This window comes from Stegostoma tigrinum, chromosome 20, assembly GCF_030684315.1.
Source record: "Stegostoma tigrinum isolate sSteTig4 chromosome 20, sSteTig4.hap1, whole genome shotgun sequence".
NCBI lineage: Eukaryota > Metazoa > Chordata > Chondrichthyes > Orectolobiformes > Stegostomatidae > Stegostoma > Stegostoma tigrinum.
In genome coordinates this window covers 50,354,483-50,375,661 of record NC_081373.1, presented here as the reverse complement: position 1 = coordinate 50,375,661, position 21,179 = coordinate 50,354,483, and the positions used below count along the sequence as shown (strand labels likewise).

The 21,179-nt window shown below is 46.4% G+C and overlaps 1 protein-coding gene across 3 annotated transcripts in view; it reads right to left on the bottom strand.

The window, feature by feature from the left end:
* Positions 1-21,179, bottom strand: part of LOC125462005 (protein bicaudal C homolog 1-like) — a 282,551-nt gene that overhangs the window by 48,542 nt on the left and 212,830 nt on the right. For all 3 annotated transcript variants that reach the window (XM_048551463.2, XM_048551464.1, XM_048551465.2), the window contains exons 4-8: positions 20,114-20,193; positions 16,985-17,143; positions 12,394-12,447; positions 9,913-10,107; positions 7,627-7,878 (exon numbers count right to left, since the gene is read on the bottom strand). In XM_048551463.2, the coding sequence (XP_048407420.1) occupies positions 7,627-7,878; positions 9,913-10,107; positions 12,394-12,447; positions 16,985-17,143; positions 20,114-20,193 (740 nt within the window). The remainder of the gene's footprint in view (positions 1-7,626; positions 7,879-9,912; positions 10,108-12,393; positions 12,448-16,984; positions 17,144-20,113; positions 20,194-21,179) is intronic.

Genomic DNA, 21,179 nt, shown 5'->3' with positions numbered 1-21,179 from the left:
CCTTTAAAAACCTAAGTCTTTGAGTAATCATTTCACCATCTGCCCCAATTCTGCCTTATGTTAACTCAGTGTTATTTTGCTTTATAACATTCCTGGAAGCAGCCTGGAACATTCTATTCTGTTAAAGGTGCTAAATAAACATGCAGGTTGTTGTTGTGTCATTTCCAACATAATCTTTCTGAGGTGCAGAGCCCAGAACAGTAGCTTTTAATGATCATATATGTTTGTTAGGTAAAAGTGGAGAGCACTGCAACATTAATCAAGGATGATACTGTTGCAATAGTTAGAGCTGATCTATTTTCAGGAGATCAGGATGTAGAATAGGGGAAAGTAGTCATGAGAAGTGGGGGGGGTGGTTCAGGCCTCCCAACAGTAACCACAAGTGGGGCAAAACAGAGAAGAAGAAATATTGGGCGTTTGTGATAAAGACATTCACAATCATCTTTAATTTGCACGTAAAAATCAGATGTGGAGGTGCCAGTGTTGGACTGGGGCGAACAAGGTCGGAAGTCACATGATACCAGGTGTTAGTCAAACAAATTTGTTTGCAAACACATGCTTTCAGAGTGTTGAAGAAGGAGCGGTGCTCCAAAAGCTTGTGATTTCAAATAAACGTGTCAGACTATAACCTGGTAATTGTGTGGCTACTGATGGTGTCAAAATCAGAAAAGTAGTGGTAAGCTGAATGCTTTAAAGATAGTTTGTTAGAGTACCATATCCTGGAATCAACAAGGAAGCAAGTTATATTCTATTTGGTAAGGATATGGGATTAATTAATGATCTCGGAGCAAAGGCAACCCCTCCCCACAACCCCAGGCAGCAGGGACCACAATAGGACCAAAACTAAATATAAGGTTAAAAGGAGAACAGTGGGTCTCGAGCGAACATTTTAAACTTAAATAAGGGCAACTGTACGGGCATGAAAGCTAATGCGCAGTGGCAAACGAGGCCAGGGGATAAATCAACAGAGACAGACAGAGGCAGACATTTGCAGGATACAAATGTTCCTGCAATGAAATAAAAAAAAGGGAAAATCACTTTGATAGTCAGTGCGAGATTGAGGAGCAAATACGTAAGGAGATTGCAGATAGGGGCAAGAATAATAGGGTTGTAATAGCAAGGGATTTTAACTTTCCTAACATCAGTTGGGACTGCCGTAGTGTGCACGGCTTGGATGAAGAGAAATTCTTAACTGTGATCAGGAAGAATTTCTCACGCAGTATGTAGATGGCCCTACTAGAGAAGGGGCAAAACTCGATGCCCTCATGGGAAATAAGGCAGGGCAAGTGATGGAAGTGTTAATGAGGGAGCACTTTGGAACCAGTGACCATAATTCCATTAGTTTTAAAATTGCTATGGAAGAGGATATGTCTGGTCCATAAAGTAAAGTTCTAAATTGGGGCAAGGCCAATTTTGATGGTCTTAGACACAAACTTCCAAAGGTTGATGGGGGGAGGCTATTTAGGGACAAATGGATGTCTGGTAAGTGGTAGGCTTTCAAAAGTGAGTTAATGATGGTTCATGGCTAGCATGTTCCTGTTAGAGTGAAGGGTAAGGCTGGCAGGAGCAGGGAACCCCGATGACTATAGTTATTGACGCCCTGGTCAAAAATAGGAGGCACGTGACATGTACAGGCGGCTGAGATCAAGATAACAAAGTGTGAAGCTGGATGAACACAGCAGGCCAAGCAGCATCTCAGGAGCACAAAAGCTGACGTTTCGGGCCTAGACCCCTCATCAGAGAGGATGAAGGGTCTAGGCCCGAAACGTCAGCTTTTGTGCTCCTGAGATGCTGCTTGGCCTGCTGTGTTCATCCAGCTACACACTTTGTTATCTTGGATTCTCCAGCATCTGCAGTTCCCATTATCTCCGATCACAATTTTAACCTCACTGCGAAGCCTCTTCCAGGGATGCCTAACCTGGAGAAGTTACCCTCCTACCTCTGGACCAACCTCAGGGAATCTCTCTCCCACTGCAACTCTCTTGGATCAATCTGCGTCCGCCTCCCCCTCTCTCCCTATTTATTTCAGAACCCTCTCCCCATCCCCCTCTCTGATGAAGGGTCTAGGCCCGAAACGTCAGCTTTTGTGCTCCTGAGATGCTGCTTGGCCTGCTGTGTTCATCCAGCTTCACACTTTGTTATCTTGGATTCTCCAGCATCTGCAGTTCCCATTATCTCTGAGATCAACTCCCTGAGGAGTGTACAGGATATTGGAGTACACTTGAGAGAAATCAGGAGGGTGAAAAGGGGCAGGAGATGACTTTGCAGATAAGGAAAAAGAGAAACCAAAGGGATTCTACAAGTTCACAAAGGGCAAAAGAGTAACTAGGGAGTGAACTCAACAAGATCAAGCCATGTGCAAGCCGCAAGAGATGGGTAAGACTCTAAGTGAATATTTCTTGTTTGGCATTTACCTTCGAGAAAGGCATGGATGCTAGGGAACTTGGGGAAATAAACACTGATGTCTTGATGAGAGTCCACGTTACAGATGGGGAGTTGCTGGAAGTCTTAAAATGAATTAAATTAAATAAATCCCTGGGGCCTGAAGAAGTATATCCCAGGATTTTATGGGAGGCTAGGGAGGAAATTACAGGACCCCTAGCGGAGATATTCATATAAGCAACAGCCCCACGGATAAAGTGCCCGAAGATCTGAGAGTGGTTAATGTTGCCCTATTATTTAGGAAGGGCTGCAGGGAAAGGCCTTGGAATTACAGACCAGTAAGCCTAACTTCTGTGGTGGGTAAGCTGTTAGAGAAGATTCTGGCAGAAAGGATTTACAGGCATTTGGAGAAGCAAGGGCTAATTTGGGATAGTCAGCATGGCTTTGTGCACGGGAAATTGTATTTCATGAATACGTTTTTTTTGAAGGGGTGACCAAGAAGGTCGACGAGGGTAGTGTGGTAGACCATCATCCTCAGGAACTTTAGCAAGGCCTTTGACAAGAATCCACTTGCTGTGTTGTTCAGTAAGATTATCTCTCACAGGATTCAGGGTGAGCTAGCCAATTGGGGGTACAAAATTGGATTGAAGATAGAAGACAGAGGGTGGCGGTAGAGTACGCTGAGAAAACAACTCCTCTCATCCACCTTCCTGCAAAAATGCCATCCCCTATTCCCAATTCCTTCGCCTCTGCTGCATCTGCTCCTGAGATGAGGCATTCCACTCCTGGACAGCCCAGATGCCCTTTTTTTTCCAATAGCTGCAACTTCCCCTCCACAGTGATCGAAAATGCCCTCGACCGTGTTTCTCCGCATTTCCTGCAACTCATCCCCCACACCCCCTATCCGCAATAATAACCAAAACTGAATCCTCTTCATCCTCCCAAACCACCCCACCAACATCCGGATCCAACACATCATCCTCCGACACTTCCACCACCTGCAATCTGACTCCACCAAAGACACTTTTCCCTCCCCACCCTTATCTGCTTTCCAGAGGGGCCACTCTCTCCGTGACTCCCTTGTCTACTCCACTCTCTACCAGTCCCACCAGTCCTGGCTCTTTTCCTTGCAATTGCAAGAAGTGCTACACCTGCCCCTACACCACCTCCGTCACCCCCATCCCAGGCCCCAAGAAAACCTTCCACGTCAAACAGATGTTCACCTTCACATCTGCTAATGTGGTCTATTCTATCTGCTGTTCCTGATGTGGCCTCCTCTACATGGGGGAAACCAAGCGGAGGCTTGGGGACCGCTTTGTGGAACACCTACACTCGGATTGTGACAAACGACTGCACCTCCCAGTTGCGAATCACTTCAACTACCCCTCCAAGTCCTTTGATGACATGTCCGTCCTGGGCCTCCTCATGTGCCACAACGATGCCACCCGAACATATTTCACTTGGGAACCCTCCAGCCCAATGGTATCAATGTGGACTTCACAAGCTTCAAAATCTCCCCGTTCCCGAATGCATCCCAAAACCAGCCCAGTTCATCCCTGCCTCCCTAACCTATCCAATCCTCCCACCTCAACCCCCACCCTCACTTCCTACCAACCAGATTCATCGCCGCCTCCTTGATCTGTCCGTCTTCCCTGGACAGACCAACCCCCTCCTACCTCCCCACCTACATTCACCTTTCCTGGCTCCATCCCTGCCTCCTTGACCTGTCTGTCCCCTCTCCACCAATCTCCTCCTCTATCTACCTTTCATCCGCCTCCCCTTCTCTCTCCATTTATTTCAGAATCCCCTTCTCTGCCCCCATTTCTGAAGAAGGGCCCAGACCCAAAATGTCAGCTTTTCCTGCTCCTCTGATGCTGCTGGGCCTGCTGTGTTTATCCAGCTCCACGCCTTGTTATCTCAGATTATCCAGCATCGGCAGTTCCTACTATCTCTGTGGTGGAAGAGGGTTGTTTTTCAAACTGGAGGTCTGCGACCAAGCAGTGCACCACAGGGCTTGATGCTGGGTCCACTGTTATATATCACTTAGATAAATGATCTGGATGAGAATTTAGGGGGTATGCATACTAAGTTTGCCATTGACACCAAGATGCATGGTATAGCGGACAGTGAAGAAGGTTATCAGGGAATAGAGCGAGATCTTGATCAGCGGCTCCAGTGGACTGAAGAATAGCAGATGGAGTTTAATTTAGATAAATGCAAGGTATGCAAACCATGGCAGGCTTACACAGTCAATGGTACGACCCTTGGGAGAGTTATAGAACAAAGAGATCTAGGGCTACAGGTTCATAGCTCCTTGAAAATTGAGTCACAGGTAAACCTGGTGGTGGAGAAGGCGTTCAGTGTGCTAGCTTTCATCGCCTACACTCAATGCTCTGACCGATGGGATGCCTTGTTGTAGCTATACAAAATGTTGGTGAGGCCATATCTGGAGTGCTGTGTGGAGTTCTTGTTTCCCTACTATAGAATAGATATTCTTAAATTAGAAACAACATTTAGAAAAGATTTATTAAGATGCTGCCTGGTTTGGAAGGTTTGAGTTATAAGGAAAGGCTGGATAGGCCCGGACCTTTTTAGCTGGAGTGTAGGAGGCCTTATAGAGGTGTATAAAATCATGACAGGCACAGATAAGGTAGATAACCAACAAAATGGTACGGCAGTTTAAAACTAGGAGGGGATAGGTTTAGGGTGAGAAGGGAGAGATATAAAAGGCTCCATGGGGCAATTTTTTCACACAACACTGGGGCGCAGCTGGAACGGCTAACAGAGGTAGTGGTAGGGACGAGTACAATCTTGTCATTAAAGAAACATTTAGACAGGTACATGGATGGGACTGGTATGGAGGGATATCGACCAAATACCAGCAAATAGGAGTGGTTTTGAATTGTGAAACCTGGGCAGCATGGGCAAGTTGGGCCGAAAGGCCTGCTTTCATTTCATAGACCTCTATGACTCTATTTCCTCTTGTGAGTGAGTCCAGAACTGTGGGCACTGTTTTTAGGTTTCAATTTTTTTTTACTCTCTCACTGGGAAGGTTAGAACAGTACAGGCCCTTTGGCCTAGTACGATTTTGGAATTCTGTTTCAGAAGGCAGAGGAGGCAGGGTCTTTGAAGAGTTGGCGTAGACGGAGAGATTCTTGTTAGGGGAAATCAAAAGGTTATCAGAGAAACGGGTATGTAGAATTCATAACACAAGCAACTTGTAGTGAATGGTGAAGTAGCCTCAAGAGGCCAAATAGCACATTACTGCTCCTAATTTCCACGATTGTATGTCTGTATATCAGATGGATCTTCCAATACAATCAAATTACAATTAAAACAGGATGAAAATTACCCTCCCATCTCATCAATTTTAATTGACAAATTACTTTGCACCGAGTTTATTATAACACAAAGCCTTTGGGTCATTAAACTTCACAACCTCAAAAGTACAATAAAAGGGATTCACAGAAAAGCAAATTTTAATCATCCAGTTTCTTTTAGGGCAAGCATGCTCAATCAGGAAATTTAGAAAAATGCTGTAATGAGGTTTTGAACAAAAATATATATCATCTTAAATGTGCAGAGAAATAAAACTCTACATTCATTTGAGGCCGGGGGAATATTTCATTGCTGTAATGCTACTACAAGTCAGTAAAAATACTGCAATTCTGGCTTCATGAGTTCCATCGAGTGTACCAGTGATAAACCCTACATGACAAATGGGAAATCTCTCATTAATATCCTCTAGGAGCTTGTTGAGTATAAAATCCCTGGTTCCAAACTGGAACTCATCGCCTGAGCCCTTTGTGAACAAGGCACAACAGTAATGTCTCTACCTCTGGGTTGTGGAGGCCTGGGTTCAAATTCCACCTGTTGTAGAGGTGTGCAATAACACTGTTGAACAGGTCGATTTGTAAATATACAGCTGACCCAATCAAGACTGATTTGGGGATGGAATGAAAAAAAAATTCAGTTGTGTTATAAAAAAAACACGCAGCCCCAGGCCCCTTCCCACTTTCCGTACCCCTCCCTTGTTTTTGATGGTTTGCATGTAAATATCCAATTGGCTGTATGGGTGATTTACTGATGGCAGTTAACAGCTATATAAAAAGGTCATGGTGATTTGGTGGTGGGCAAGAAGCCGTTCTGTTTGTGTGTTAGCATTTCTGAATATAAAACAAAAACAGACCAATGGGCTCTTGTGGCACAGTGGCAGTGTCCTTATCTCTCAACCAGGAGACCTGGGTTCAAATCCCACCTGCTCAAAGTGTGTAATAACATCTCTGAACAGATTAATTAGAAAATGTTCCTTAAAGCAGACTCGCGGGTGTTTGTGGCACAGTGGCCCCGACCTCTGAGCCAGGGGACCTGGGTTCAAGTTCAACCTACTCCAGATCTGTGTCAGAACAAGTTGATGTGAAATATTCAGTGCCTTCAATGGGAAGGTGGGCAGAGGAGTGCCATAGTAGCAATAATTTAGCAGTCCAGCTATGCGGCATGTGGAATTTAAATTCAATTAATAAACCTGGAATTCAAAGCCAGTCTCTGTGAAGGTGACCATGATCCAATTGTTGCAGTAAAGCAGAACCAGCGGCCTGCAGAACTGTCTGTAGAGGAATGAGACTAGCCTATATATGCTCCTAGAATCTCCATTTTAGTGTTCAACAATAAGCGATGCTCCTTTCCAGTCATGATTCCTGAGTTATAACATTTCCACAATGGGCCAACGTTTTTATTAATGCAAATCTTTCTCAAGCTGCTGAAAACAAAAAGAAGTGAATGACAAAAGAAAACCTGCATTTATTGTGCTCGTCCTTGTTGCCTTGCCACCCAAGCTGAACAACTTCAAAGGCCTCTAAGAGTGAACCATATCTAGGCTGGAGTGAGTAATAAGGCCAGCTCTCCATATCCTCAAAGTCATCTGGTAATAATCCACAAATTACTAGGTTTATTAAACTCAGCTTCACAACAATTAATATTTGGCACTTCAATATCACAATATAATTGCCTGATTTTACAAAACAAGTAATCTATATTTATGCACTTGTGCAACTGACAAAAAACACAGCTTTGTTTTCATTGTTTACCATGGCAATCCTGAATCCCAACCAATACTGAATTGCTGTTTGGTCAAATCGACAAATCACTCCCTCATGACGTAAATAGAAGTTTCTTGCAAAATTAATCATCAGCAATTCTGTAAATAACTGATGATAGAAGGTGCATGAGAATATTAATGCATACCATGAGGTATTGTCTAGCTAGACAGACAGACTCGATGGTGCCCTGGAGGTAGACTGTGGACTTCTTCTGGGGGCTGCTGGGGTCAGGGAAGTGGATCTGGGCTCCAGCTCGCTGCATTATGTGCTTAATATTATTGCCGTTGCGACCCATCATGAAGAGATGGTGTTGAGGTGCAATGTCTAGTTGGGTGCTGACAGGGATGGCGCTGCCCAGACCACCAGCAAGATGCTCCAACAGCATGGCAGTCCCTTCCTGGAATTAGAACAGGCAGTTTACACGTGATGCACAAAGGATTCCACTCACAAGCTGATCTCATCCCCTTACTGATGCTGACAGACCTGCTGCACATGACTGCACAATTAACAGTGCAGAAAAAGGCCATTTCAATTAAGTGACCCTCACCAACACTCACACCAGAGATTTCCATGACCATATGTTACCCAATCCTTAGGTGGCCTTGTGATTTCAATTCCATGTTCTTACGTAGCTTCCCCTTCAACCTATTTATGATTTCTGCCTCACCCATTCCCCATGGTAGTAAGTCCCACATTCCAGCAACTACTTGGGTACTTTCCAGAATTCCCTGCTGGATTTATTGATGACTCTCTTGTATTTACAGCCACTGATTCTGCTCTCCTCATGCAGATACAAACATCTTCACTTCTATCCCAGCTAATTTCCTTTTCATTTTAAGGAATTCCATTAGTTTGCCTCACAGTCTGTTCATTTCTGGAGAAAACAGACTCACCCTTGTCCAATCTTTCTTGGTAAATATAAAAAGTACCATTGTTTTCAACTTTTTTTAACCAAAGTCCCAAAAGAATGCAACAGCTTATAAAACAGTAATTACTGCTCCAAGAAATCAAGGAAATCAGCTCCAATGCTGAGAAAAACTTCAAAAAAGCAGCAGTCTTACAGCACAATTTTCTTCCATCTTCCATCATGTTGGAAGGGTTCAGAAAAGATTTCCAAGGATATTGCTGGGGTTGGAGAGTTTGAGCTATAGGGAAAGGCTGAATAGACTGGGACTATTTTCCCTAGAACACCGGACGCTGAGGGTTAACCTAATAGAGATTTATAAAATCATGAGGGACATGGATACAGTAAATAGAAAAGGTCTTTTCCCCAGATTAGGGAAGCTCACAACTAGAGGGCATAGGTTTATGGGGAGGGCATAAGATTTGAGAGAGACCCAAGGGGCAACTTTTTCACGCAGAATGTGATGCGTCTATGGAATGAGTTGCCAGAGGAAGTGGCGGAGGCTGGTACAATTACAATGTTTAAAAGGCATCTTGATGGGTTTATGAATGAGAGGGGTTGAGGCTGATCTGGGCCAAATGTCGGCAAATGGGACTAAATTAATTTTGGATATCTGGTTGGCATGGACAAGTTGGACCAAAGGGTCTGCGTCCATGCTGTACAGCTCTACGACTCTGTGATCTCAGTTCTGGCAGCACATTTGTACATGTTTTAATGTTCCTTGATGCCTTTATACCTTTTTCTTTACTATTTGGAGACCAGCACATGCAAATAGTGATCTGTTTATGTTTGACATTTTCTGTATCAATTTTCCTTTGGGCAGTGCAAATAAATCACAGTAAAGGCCAGAGCACAAGCTGACTGTAAATAAAATGAGTAGCAAATCTTTTGTTAATATCTAGTTAACCTCACTTGGAGTACTACGTCCAGTTCTGGATATGATACTGTAATAAGGTAAAAGACTTGGACAGGGTGCAGCAGAGATCTATTAGGAATACATCAAGGACGAGACTCTTCAGTTCAATAAAGAAATAAAAGAACCTGGGATTGCTCTCCTCAGGACAGAGGAGTTAGATGGAATTCTATGGAGGCATTGCTTCCAGTGGGAATAAGGCTGGATAACCAGGGAACACAGACACAAGATCATTAGCCAAAGACCTAGGTTAGGTAGGAAGGCATGAGGCATTTCATTTTAAATACAGTAAGCCGTCATGGTCTGCAATGCACTGCCTGAAGCAATGGAAACACATTTAACAATGAATTTCAAATGGAAACTGGAGAAAGATTCCAAAATTAAATATTTATAGAACTATGAGGCAAAAGTAGGGGAGTGGTATGACCTGAATAGCTCTTTTAAATAGCCAGTTCAGGGGTAATGGTTTCTGTCACCACCTTCTGTGCTGTAAGATTCTATCGTTCAGTCAATGTTGTGACTCAGCTCATGAGGGAGGTTGTTTTCTTTCAAATCCTAGATGTATTTACACTCTATTGCATTGCTGATAAAATCAGCATCTTTATAATTCTCACCTTCACTGCTGCAGCATTGCTTTGGGACCCTCGAATAATGACTGTGGCACCATACATACGTGACCTCTGTTTGAAGGATATGGAGATGTTATAGGTTTGGGATAGGTGCTGGATTGTGGGCGAGTTGGGGTCTGGAATTGGCTGCAAAATGCCTGCAATAGGCAGATCGAACATCATCACCAGAGGGAGCAGCTCCTAAATGTAAAACATTGACCAGTTACTATACAATAACTATCCATAATGAAATATTACATGCTGTAGATTCAGAACCATTATTCGCTGTTTTACATTAAATAATCAATTGGCTGCTAAGGGTTTAATCAACTACTTCTTTTATAAAAACAGAATTGTTGTGTGCACCAAAAAAATAAATTTTAATTCATTGTGCAATCTAGGTTTATGTGTAAAGCTGCAACATACTATTCAAAAATGATAACTAATTGACTCTTTCAAGCCTCCATGATTTATTTTAATGTAATTATGGAATCACAGAATGGTTACATAACAGGAGGCCATTTGGCCCATTGTGTCTATTCCTATTCCCCAAAAAAATAATCTTCCTACTGCCACTTCTACACCCTCTTCTGATGGCTCTGTCGGTTATTCCTATTCAGATAACAACCCTCCACGCTTCCTGTGAATGAGCTAGCCAATTAGCCCCACTTACCCTGCTCTTTCTCCATAAGCTTAGTAAATATTTCCTTTCTAAGGGGAGAATGGGAATTTTGCTTGTAAGCACCTCATATCTAGGGCAAAGCACCTACCTAGTCTATATTGGTGAATACTACCGGTTGTTACAGTACCTTGCATCTGTAGCCAGTGGCCTGTTATATGGTAAGAGTGCATTTTCCATATGTTGAAAGGTGACAAGGCGCTGTAAGGACCATGTCATCGCATTTTCTGTATTTTTGGTTGTGAACTAAAATGGACAAAGGGCTGTTTAAACCAAAGAGCTGTGGAAGGAATTGCCACATTTTTGAAAACATATTGCTGGAACTCATTGTGTGCAGTGTTTATACAGCTGCTTTGTTCAAACGGTGAGGGACGATGTTTGTGGACAGACAGTGAAATTTGACCGGCAACAAGTAGCTGATTGGTCACAATTCCACAAACAAATCATGGGTACCAAAGGCCATCAGTCTAATTACAACACTGATTGGTTCCTGATAGTCCAATAGTTTCAGAGTGTAAATGGCACAGGGAGAAACTTTTTCACAGCTGGAAGGGTAGGTTGTGTGTATGTATGTCCCACCCCACTTCGCGCTCTCTCTCTCTCTCTCTCACACGCAGTAAACATACCCGGAACTTGAAGACCAGTTAGTTTCTCCCGTAGATTGCTGCGACTTGTTGCCTTTCAAGCAGTAACTAAGAGATTTTGTAGTTAGGATACCAATCAACCTATGCATCCTGCACAAAAGTGAAAGAACCTGGAAAAGGAGGGTGAAGCTTAGAAAGTCAAGGGGAAGCTGTGCCTGGTGTATGGAACTGTTTCTCCCAGTTTTTTTTTCACTCCACTTACAAAAAGCATTTTTTTTTGCTTGCCTCTGTCTGTGGGTGTCAGGGTTTTTCAACAAAGGCCAAGCCATAAGTTGATAGATTGTAGCTATGTATACATGATTGGCATTTACTTAGCTGCAGTAAATGGGAGCTCCAGTTAAGTGCAGGAACCTGGTGAGCATAATTTTTTTGTTAACCTGATCCCAACAGACAGGTAAATTGGAAACTTTGCAGGCTTTGATTAAATCCTTAATTCTTGTAGCCACCTCTGGAATAGTGAGGCTTGAGAAACAGTGTACTTTCCCACGTGGGTTGTAACAGAGCAGAGTTTTCTTTTTTAAAAAAAAGGGTTGAAACTAGGTCCTGAGTTGTGAACTTTCCCAAAAGTCAGGTAGCTACAGCGGTTCTGTCAGGAAAGCTGGTTACAGCTTTTTTTTTGTGCATTCATAGCTGGCTCTTGTACAAATGACTGGCTTCCTTTTCGCAACCATTTTATCAGATAACTAAACTCTGGTCTCAAATAATTTGCAGTTTAGAAGCTCCTCAATTTAGAATCCATTTCAGGTCCATATGAGGTTAGCTATCAGCGATTTCATGAATGAAAATGTCACTGTGTCATTGGGCAACAAATAATCTCCAATGACTGCAGCTGTGCTATACATTCTCCGCATTTTATTCAAACTTAAAAAATGTACTTTTATTTAAAATTCAGTATATGAAGCACCTGCTTTCAATGTGTTGCCATCTGTCAGCCAAACACTCCCATTCTTTGAATGATGCTGGAGTTTATGGTTAAAACCGAAAGGACATAATCTATATTCTGAGAAAGGGTCACTGGACCCGAAACATTAACTATGTTTTTTCTTCAGGGCATAATCTAGCTCTGCTTCACTCCAAGTGATCTTAAATCAGCAAGTGCTGGAGCTCCTGGCATTGGCACCATCGTAAACAGCTACCGATTATAAAAGCAGGTTAGAAACTTACTCTAATACGACCTCTGGCAGCTTCTACACCCGATGGCTGTCCTGCTATGGAGACCTGTTAAGGAGAGCACATCCATTGTGGTCAATTAGAAAAGTAATTTTCAAAACCATTCCTGGTGGTCTGTGCCCAGGAACAAATAGTGACACATTTCTGTGACCCTACAATAGACATTTGTGCCAGGTTGGGCATTTCAGCGCCATTGACTCTGGCAATGCAAAAATAGCTCTCTCTAATAAATAAATATAAATATAGGCAAAGGAATAATGTACTCACAAGTACACCGGTATAGAAAATCTGAAGAACACACTGACTCTGCGAAACTCCTTTCCTAAGGACACAGGTTTGGTGAAAAACTAGAAGGTCTACCTCTATAACCCAAGTGATTCAAAATGGCAGCAGATGATAACAGAAATAGATGGCTTTGTGATGGAAAGGATGTGTATTCAGAGGCTCTACTGAAGGTAAGACACCAGGTTGGGTTCAATCTGAATTTGCAGCTAGGGCTATAACAATGGCTTCAATGGTAAAGTACAAATGCCCTGTTGGACTCATTCCAATTTCCACCCATTCATGGAAAAATGATTGGATTTTCCTTTCAGATTTTTGACAAAGCAGCTGTAACCAAGAGCCATTGACACAATGTATTGAAGGGTCTCAGGAAGCATCATAGAGCCATTATGTTCACTATAGTTTTCAAGCTTCACACTCTAAAATCTTGGGCATGCCAGCATTTTCCCTTTTTAAAGACTTCCAGAATGGGCAATTTTCTTTGCGGGGAGGGGGTTCAGAGGTGTTTTTCAATTTCTTGAATTCATCTGAAACTGGACAGGCGCCTCTAAACCTTCTCCTGGATTCTAAAAGTTACACTTGTCAAGAATTGATTCAAGAGGATGTTTGATCATCTCTAACTCCAGAATCAAGCCCAACCACTCTCAACATAATCTTCAAATGCTTTGTTAAGGTTTTTGTTATTTTATGTATTGTTGTCAATTCCGCCTGTACACTGGCTCCTACCGATATGACAACAGAGAATGGATCCAGACCATTCAGTGAACTGGTTCCTTAGGAGTATGGCAGGAAATGATGTGGACAGGTTGGGTGAGTGGGAAAATCAATGGCAGATGCAGTGAAATTTTGATCAATGTGAGGTTATTCACTTTGGAACCAAAAACAAGGCGGCAAATTACTACCTGAACGGCTGTAAATTGGGAGAGGGGAGGGTGCAGTGGGACTTGGATGTCCTTTTGCACCAGTTGCTGAAGGTAAGCATGCAGGTGCAGCAGGCAGTAAGGAAGGCAAATGGTATGTTGGCCTTCATTATGAGAGGTTTCGAGTACAGGAGCAGCGATGTGTGGTTGCAGTTGTACAGGGCCTTGGTGAGACCACACCTGGAATATTATGTGCCATTTTGGTCTCCTTTTCTGAGGAAGGATGCTCTTGCTCTCGGGAGTGCAGCGAAGGTTTACCAGGGTGATTCTGGGGATGGTGGATTTGACGCACGAGGTGAGATTGACTAGGTTGGGATTGCTTTTGCTGGAGCTCAGACAAATGAAGGAGGATCTCATAGAGACTTATAAAATTCTAACAGGACTGGACAGGGTAGATGCAGGGAGGATATTCTCGATCATGGGTGTGCCCAGAACCAGGGGTTATAGTATTCGGATTCAGGGTAGACGATTTAGGACAGAGACGAGGAGACATTTCTTCACCCAATTTCTTCACTTGATGCCAAAACATTGAATGTGTTCAAGAGGTGACCAGATATAGCACTTGGGCCGAATGGGATCAAAGATTATGGGGAAAAAGCAGGATTAGGCTATTGAGTAGGATGATCAGCCAAGATGGTGAAGAATGGTGGAGCAGGCTCAAAGGGCTGAATGGCCTCCTCCTGCTCCTATCTTCTGTGTTTATAAGTTTCAATGAACTTTTGGTTCTAGAGCTCATCAGATACCAATGCAATGTGGTGAATGAAGGTGTATGGCAGTGAACTGCTGATCAACGTGTTCAGATGGAACACATATTATTATGACAGGCTACTTCACCCTGTTGATAGCAGCGATTATGTCAGTCTCCAATCTAAGCCTTAACACAGTACTGATCCACTGTTTAAATCTTAACAGTCATGTTATAAGTAAAACCCAGCTTCATTAAAACATAGTCCAAAAGGAATATGCAAGTTTTAATTTGGAGATACAAAATCAGTTGCCACAGTGACAATTCCCGCAGAGTCCAGAGCTGGGGCTTGTCCATCACAGATGAGCATTCAAGGTTTGGTTCTGTCATTATTCCATATTTAACTTCTCCAAATAAAAGATTATTTTATAGAACAAAGTATTTTTGGACAAAACACCTGTAAACTGCTGAGATAAGAAATACCCGACAAAGGAGCAGCACTCCGAAAGCTTGTGATCTCTAATAAACCTAACCTGATGTTGTGTGACTTCTGACCTTGTTCAACACCAGCATATCCACATCAGAGATAACAAACTGTCTTTGCAGACAATAACATTGAAACGTATCCCAAAACAGCATTATTTCTTTTACTTCTTGACTTGTCCCACGATTCTCAGCCTAGCCTCTGAACACAGCGATGGTCAGTTTTAGCTTTAAAAGATGTCATCAACGGTCATAGGTCAAGCGATGGTGTTTATGGAGTTGATAACGTGAACATTTATTAAACAACAAGTGATTCAAAATGGCGGCTGACGATAATGGCAATCGATGGTTTTTGTGATGGAAAGGATAGGCAGTTAGAGGCTCTACTGAGGGCAAGACACCAAATCTGGTTCAACCTGTGCTAGTGGCAATTAAGTCCCTGAGTTTGTAGCTGGGGCTATAACAATGGCTTCAATCTGCCCATTGATCAACTTGAGGAAACAACAGTTTATGCAGGAGGTAGGAGCAATGAAGGAAGATTTCCCTTCATGCCTGCCAACAGTGACTTGCTCCATCTCAAAAGTTACGAAAATGGGCACATTTAATTGGCAAATGAAGAACTTGCACTACTTTGGCACACTGTCATATCCTCAGCTTGTCAATTGGCACATTTCAACAGCAATTACTGCTTCTATGTAAGATCATGCCACAGTCAGTTTGTATACAGCAAGACCCAACAAACAAAAGAGAAATAAATACAAGATCGGAGATCTGTGTGTATTTTTTAAAAAGATGTTCATTGAGGGACAAACTGGCATCTAGGATACTGTTGAGAACATGAGATAACAAGGTGTAGAGCTGAATGAACACAGCAGGCCAAGCAGCATCAGAGGAAGAGGAAGGCTGATGTTTTGGGCCTAGACCCTCTAGGTTCTAAAACATCAGCTTTGCTGCTTGACCTGCTGTGTTCATCCAGCTCTACACCTTGTTATCTCAGATTCTCCAGCATCTGCAATTCTTACTATCACTGGGAGAACAACCTGCTTTTATTTCAAAATTGCCATAGAATCTTTAATATTCATCAGAGTATGTCATATGGTCATAAAACACAGAAACAGATTTTTCAGCACAACTCGTCCATGCCAACCAGGTTTCTAGTCCCATTTGAAGAAGGGTCCCCACCCTAAACGCCAGCTTTCCTGCTCCTCTGATACTTCCTGGCCTGCTGTGCTCCTCCTGCTCCACACGGTGTTATCTCTGACTCCAGCATTGGAAGTTCTTACTATCTCTGAGTGAGTCAGTCCTATTTGCATGTGTTTGGCCCATATCACTCTAAACCTTTCCTATCTACGTACCTGTCCAAATTCTTTTAAATGATGTAATTGTACCCACCTCGACAACTTCCTCTCGCAGCTCGATCTATATAGGCACCAACCTCTGTGCGAAAACATTGCTCCTCAGGTCCCTTTTAAATCTTCCCCCTCTCACCTTAAACCTACACCCCTTAATTTTGCACTCCCCTATCCTGGGGGAAAAAACCTTGGCTATTCACCTTATCTTTGTCACTCATGATTTTATAAACATCTATAAAGTCACTTCTCAACTTTGTACGCTCAAGGGAATAAAACCCCCCAGCTATCTCTCTCTCCCCTTATAACTCAAACCTTCCAGTCTCGGAAACATCCTTGTAAATCTATTGTCTTAACATTCCATCTGTGCTGAAGGGCTGTACTGTCAGGGGTGCCACCTTGGAGTGTCAGGTCTAGAGTTTACACTGAAACCAGTCTCTGGAGCTAGTCTTGAGCTTGTGATGACCTGACTCGAGATGTAAGAGTCCAAACCACTGAGCCAAACTCTCACTTGGCTGCAGCACAGTTCACATTCTCACACTCTCTCCAGTAATTCTGAACAATGTCCCACAACTTACATATCGCAAGCAGATCACTAAGTCACCAATTCCCTAGAGGAATAAAAAGTTCACAACACCAGGCAAGATAACGGGACCAACAAAGCTATTTGGAAATCTGGTGACTGCCCCAAAGGTGTCGAGACAGTGGAGGCAGTGACTGTCATTAAATCTGCAGGCTTTAATCCCAAGGAGTTGGGCCTACAGATGGAGAAATGTGACACTGCGATGAACCCAAGAAACCCAAATTCATCGACAACTGGCCCAACATAATTTCAGTAGCCGTGAAACGCCAAGTTCGCAAATTACCTGATTACTTTTCTCTGTCTGGTTGTTCCTGTTTGAGTCAGGAAAGTGAATATGACAGCCCGTCTCCTCCATGACTTTTTTGATGTTGTTTCCGCCTTTGCCTATTACATGGGAGTGTTCTGTGTGCGACACATCCATCTTCAGGGTCACCCGATTACTCTTGTTTAAAAGGACAAGAGGAGAAACAAACATTATTGCATGGTGTCTGCTCAGGTCATCAATCTCCTTGATTTTCTTCATTACAAAATACACACAAATTATCAGCATCAACTTTACTCAAGTTGCTTTATTGTTCAAATGGAAAAAAAAGAGACGTCAGATTGTATGGCAGGAGGACTGGTTCTTGAGCCTTGAATTAGTTCTGTAGGAACTACACTGAATCCCCATAGATTCCAGTCGGAGTAAAAATCCATTTGGTCTGAGTTTATCCAGTGAGTATAGGGAATATAGTCAGGGAGACAGGAGAGAGACACTATTTCAGTAATGTGGAGAGCTCATGGAAAACGGGTATGCTCTAGCCGGACAAACAGGCTGAAGTTTCATATGATTTGAGGAAACAAAGACAATAGAAAGATAAATGGAATAATGAGAGCCAAACAGAAACTTCAAGCAGAACAGGGATCAATTTTTAATTTGCACATTTGCTCCAGTGAAGGCAAAACCATATTTATGCAGAGTACTTCACTGATCTCAAACAACGATCATTACCAAACCCACTACACTGACTATCGCCCGTCCCAACGCACCCACCGCCACCCGTCCCAACACACCCACCGCCGCCCGTCCCAACGCACCCACCGCCCATCCCAACGCACCCACCGCCCGTCCCAACGCACCCACCGCCACCCGTCCCAACACACCCACCGCCGCCCGTCCCAACACACCCACCGCCCGTCCCAACGCACCCACTGCCCGTCCCAACGCACCCACCGCCACCCGTCCCAACACACCCACCGCCGCCCGACCCAACACACCCACCGCCCGTCCCAACACACCCACCGCCCATCCCAACGCACCCACCGCCGCCCGTCCCACCGCTGCCCGTCCCAACGCACCCACCGCCGCCCATCCCAATGCACCCACCGCCGCCCATCCCACCGCCGCCCATCCCAACACACCCACCGCCCGTCCCACCGCCGCCCGTCCCAACGCACCCACCGCCGCCCATCCCACCGCTGCCCATCCCAACACACCCACCGCCCGTCCCACCGCCACCCATCCCAACACACCCACCGCCCGTCCCACCGCCACCCGTCCCAACGCACCCACTGCCGCCCATCCCACCGCCGCCCATCCCAACACACCCACCACCTGTCCCACCGCCGCCCGTCCCAACACACCCACCGCCGCCCGTCCCAACACACCCACCGCCCGTCCCAACGCACCCACTGCCCGTCCCAACGCACCCACCGCCACCCGTCCCAACACACCCACCGCCGCCCGTCCCAACACACCCACCGCCCGTCCCAACACACCCACCGCCCATCCCAACGCACCCACCGCCGCCCGTCCCACCGCTGCCCGTCCCAACGCACCCACCGCCGCCCATCCCAATGCACCCACCGCCGCCCATCCCACCGCCGCCCATCCCAACACACCCACCGCCCGTCCCACCGCCGCCCGTCCCAACGCACCCACCGCCGCCCATCCCACCGCTGCCCATCCCAACACACCCACCGCCCGTCCCACCGCCACCCATCCCAACACACCCACCGCCCGTCCCACCGCCACCCATCCCAACACACCCACCGCCCGTCCCACCGCCACCCGTCCCAACGCACCCACTGCCGCCCATCCCACCGCCGCCCATCCCAACACACCCACCACCTGTCCCACCGCCGCCCGTCCCAACGCACCCACCGCCGCCCATCCCAACGCACCCACCACCGCCCGTCCCACCGCTGCCCGTCCCAACGCACCCACCGCCGCCCATCCCAACGCACCCACCACCGCCCGTCCCACCGCTGCCCGTCCCAACGCACCCACCGCCGCCCATCCCAATGCACCCACCGCCACCCATCCCACCGCCGCCCGTCCCAACGCACCCACCGCCGCCCATCCCACCGCTGCCCGTCCCAACGCACCCACCGCCGCCCATCCCACCGCTGCCCATCCCAACGCACCCACCACCGCCCGTCCCACCGCCGCCCGTCCCAACGCACCCACTGCCGCCCATCCCACCGCCGCCCATCCCAACACACCCACCACCTATCCCACCGCCGCCCGTCCCAACGCACCCACTGCCGCCCATCCCATCGCACCCACCACCGCCCGTCCCACCGCCGCCCATCCCAACGCACCCACCACCGCCCGTCCCACCGCCGCCCGTCCCAACGCACACACCCCCGCCCATCCCACCGCTGCCCATCCCAACACACCCACCGCCCGTCCCACCGCCGCCCGTCCCAATGCACCCACTGCCGCCCATCCCACCGCCGCCCATCCCAACACACCCACCACCTGTCCCACCGCCGCCCGTCCCAACGCACCCACTGCCGCCCATCCCAACGCACCCACCACCGCCCGTCCCACCGCCACCCATCCCAACGCACCCACCACCGCCCGTCCCACCGCCGCCCCTCCCAACGCACACACCGCCGCCCGTCCCACTGCTGCCCATCCCAACACACCCACCGCTGCCCATCCCACTGCTGCCTATCCCAACGCACCCACCACCCGTCCCACCTCACACACCGCCGCCCGTCCCACTGCTGCCCATCCTAACGCACCCACCGCTGCCGTCCCACCGCTCGTCCCAACGCACTCACTGCCGCCCATCCCACCACACCCACCGCCACCCGTCCCACCACTGCCCATCCCAACGTACCCACCACCACCTGTCCCACCGCCGCCCGTCCCAACACACCCACCGCTGCCCATCCCAACGCACCCACCACCGCCCGTCCCACCGCTCCCACTGCCGCCCGTCCCACCACTGCCCGTCCCACTGCACTGACCATTAGTGAGCTCTTTACCTAAACAACTTGATGCATTGACCATCAAGCTGAGTGCTGTCACTTGTTGATGTTACAGCTGACACTACCTTCTAAGGACAGTAGATCCTGGCCTAGCCAGAGAAGCCTACATCCCAAAGAGAACTGAGGTTAGCTGGTGCATTCTCTATTTTACCTTTGTGTCTAGAACAGACATGATCTTTTCTTTTGCTTCCTTCACATTTTCTTTCTTCCCACCAACTTTGATGTGGGGATCTGCACAAAAACACAAGAGGAAACCAAACATAAGAAACATGCTATTTGGGTCTGAAATGAAATGTGGAGGATCAGAATCAAGGTCATGCTAAGCCACCAACACAATAATAAACTGAATTGTTAGTGAGCAGCCATCAGGATGTAGCTATAACACTCATCAAGGTTAGTTTGGTGAGGCCTACAGCAGATGGGCAGACAACCCCTCTGGCCTAACCCTCGTATTCCTAATGTTTCACATTTTATTTCATCTACAGTACCCACAGGATTTTACTTCATTTCTTGGTGGATGAAATGGTGGATTGGTTGGAGTTGGCATGGAGGGTGAGATGCAGCGGGTAAGGAAGGTGCTACCAACAGGAATCTTGGAGGTTCAGCCAGGGTACAGGGGAGTCAGCCAGGGTACGGGGTTGGCGGGGGGATGACAGCCAGGGTACGGTGGTGGGGGGGGGGGGGGGGGGGGGGGGGGGGTGCAGCCAGGGTGCGTTCCAAAGGCTACTTTAGAGATGAATGATAGATGGGATCTGACGCGACCTGAGGAGCAAATACATCACCGAGCTAAAAGTCATTTCACACTGCCTGAGGGGATAAGGTGGAAATCAGCCAGTCATCAGATGCAGTGTTGCTGTGGGCGCCGGGAGGGACCACTCCAGCCTTTACAATCTAGCAGTGTCTACTAAGAAGCAGCCCGACTGAACAGGATGGATCAGGTGTCTCACAGGAAAATAAAGCTGGGTCTCACATATTCGGCTTTTAGAAGCTGACTTCAAAAGTGCAGGGGCTTCAGAACGGATGTAAATAAACAAGGAGAAAAAAAAAGAGAAGAAATCAAAGTGGTTCCCTTGAGGTGCACCAGAGTTTAGTGAATACATGAGAGAAAGAAATTGTGAATCTTGCAATTGAGTACAATGCCTGAAGCACCCAGTGACATGTTGTGGAGAACTAGAGGGTTAATCACAAATGATACAAGAGTAGGAAGCTGAGACAAT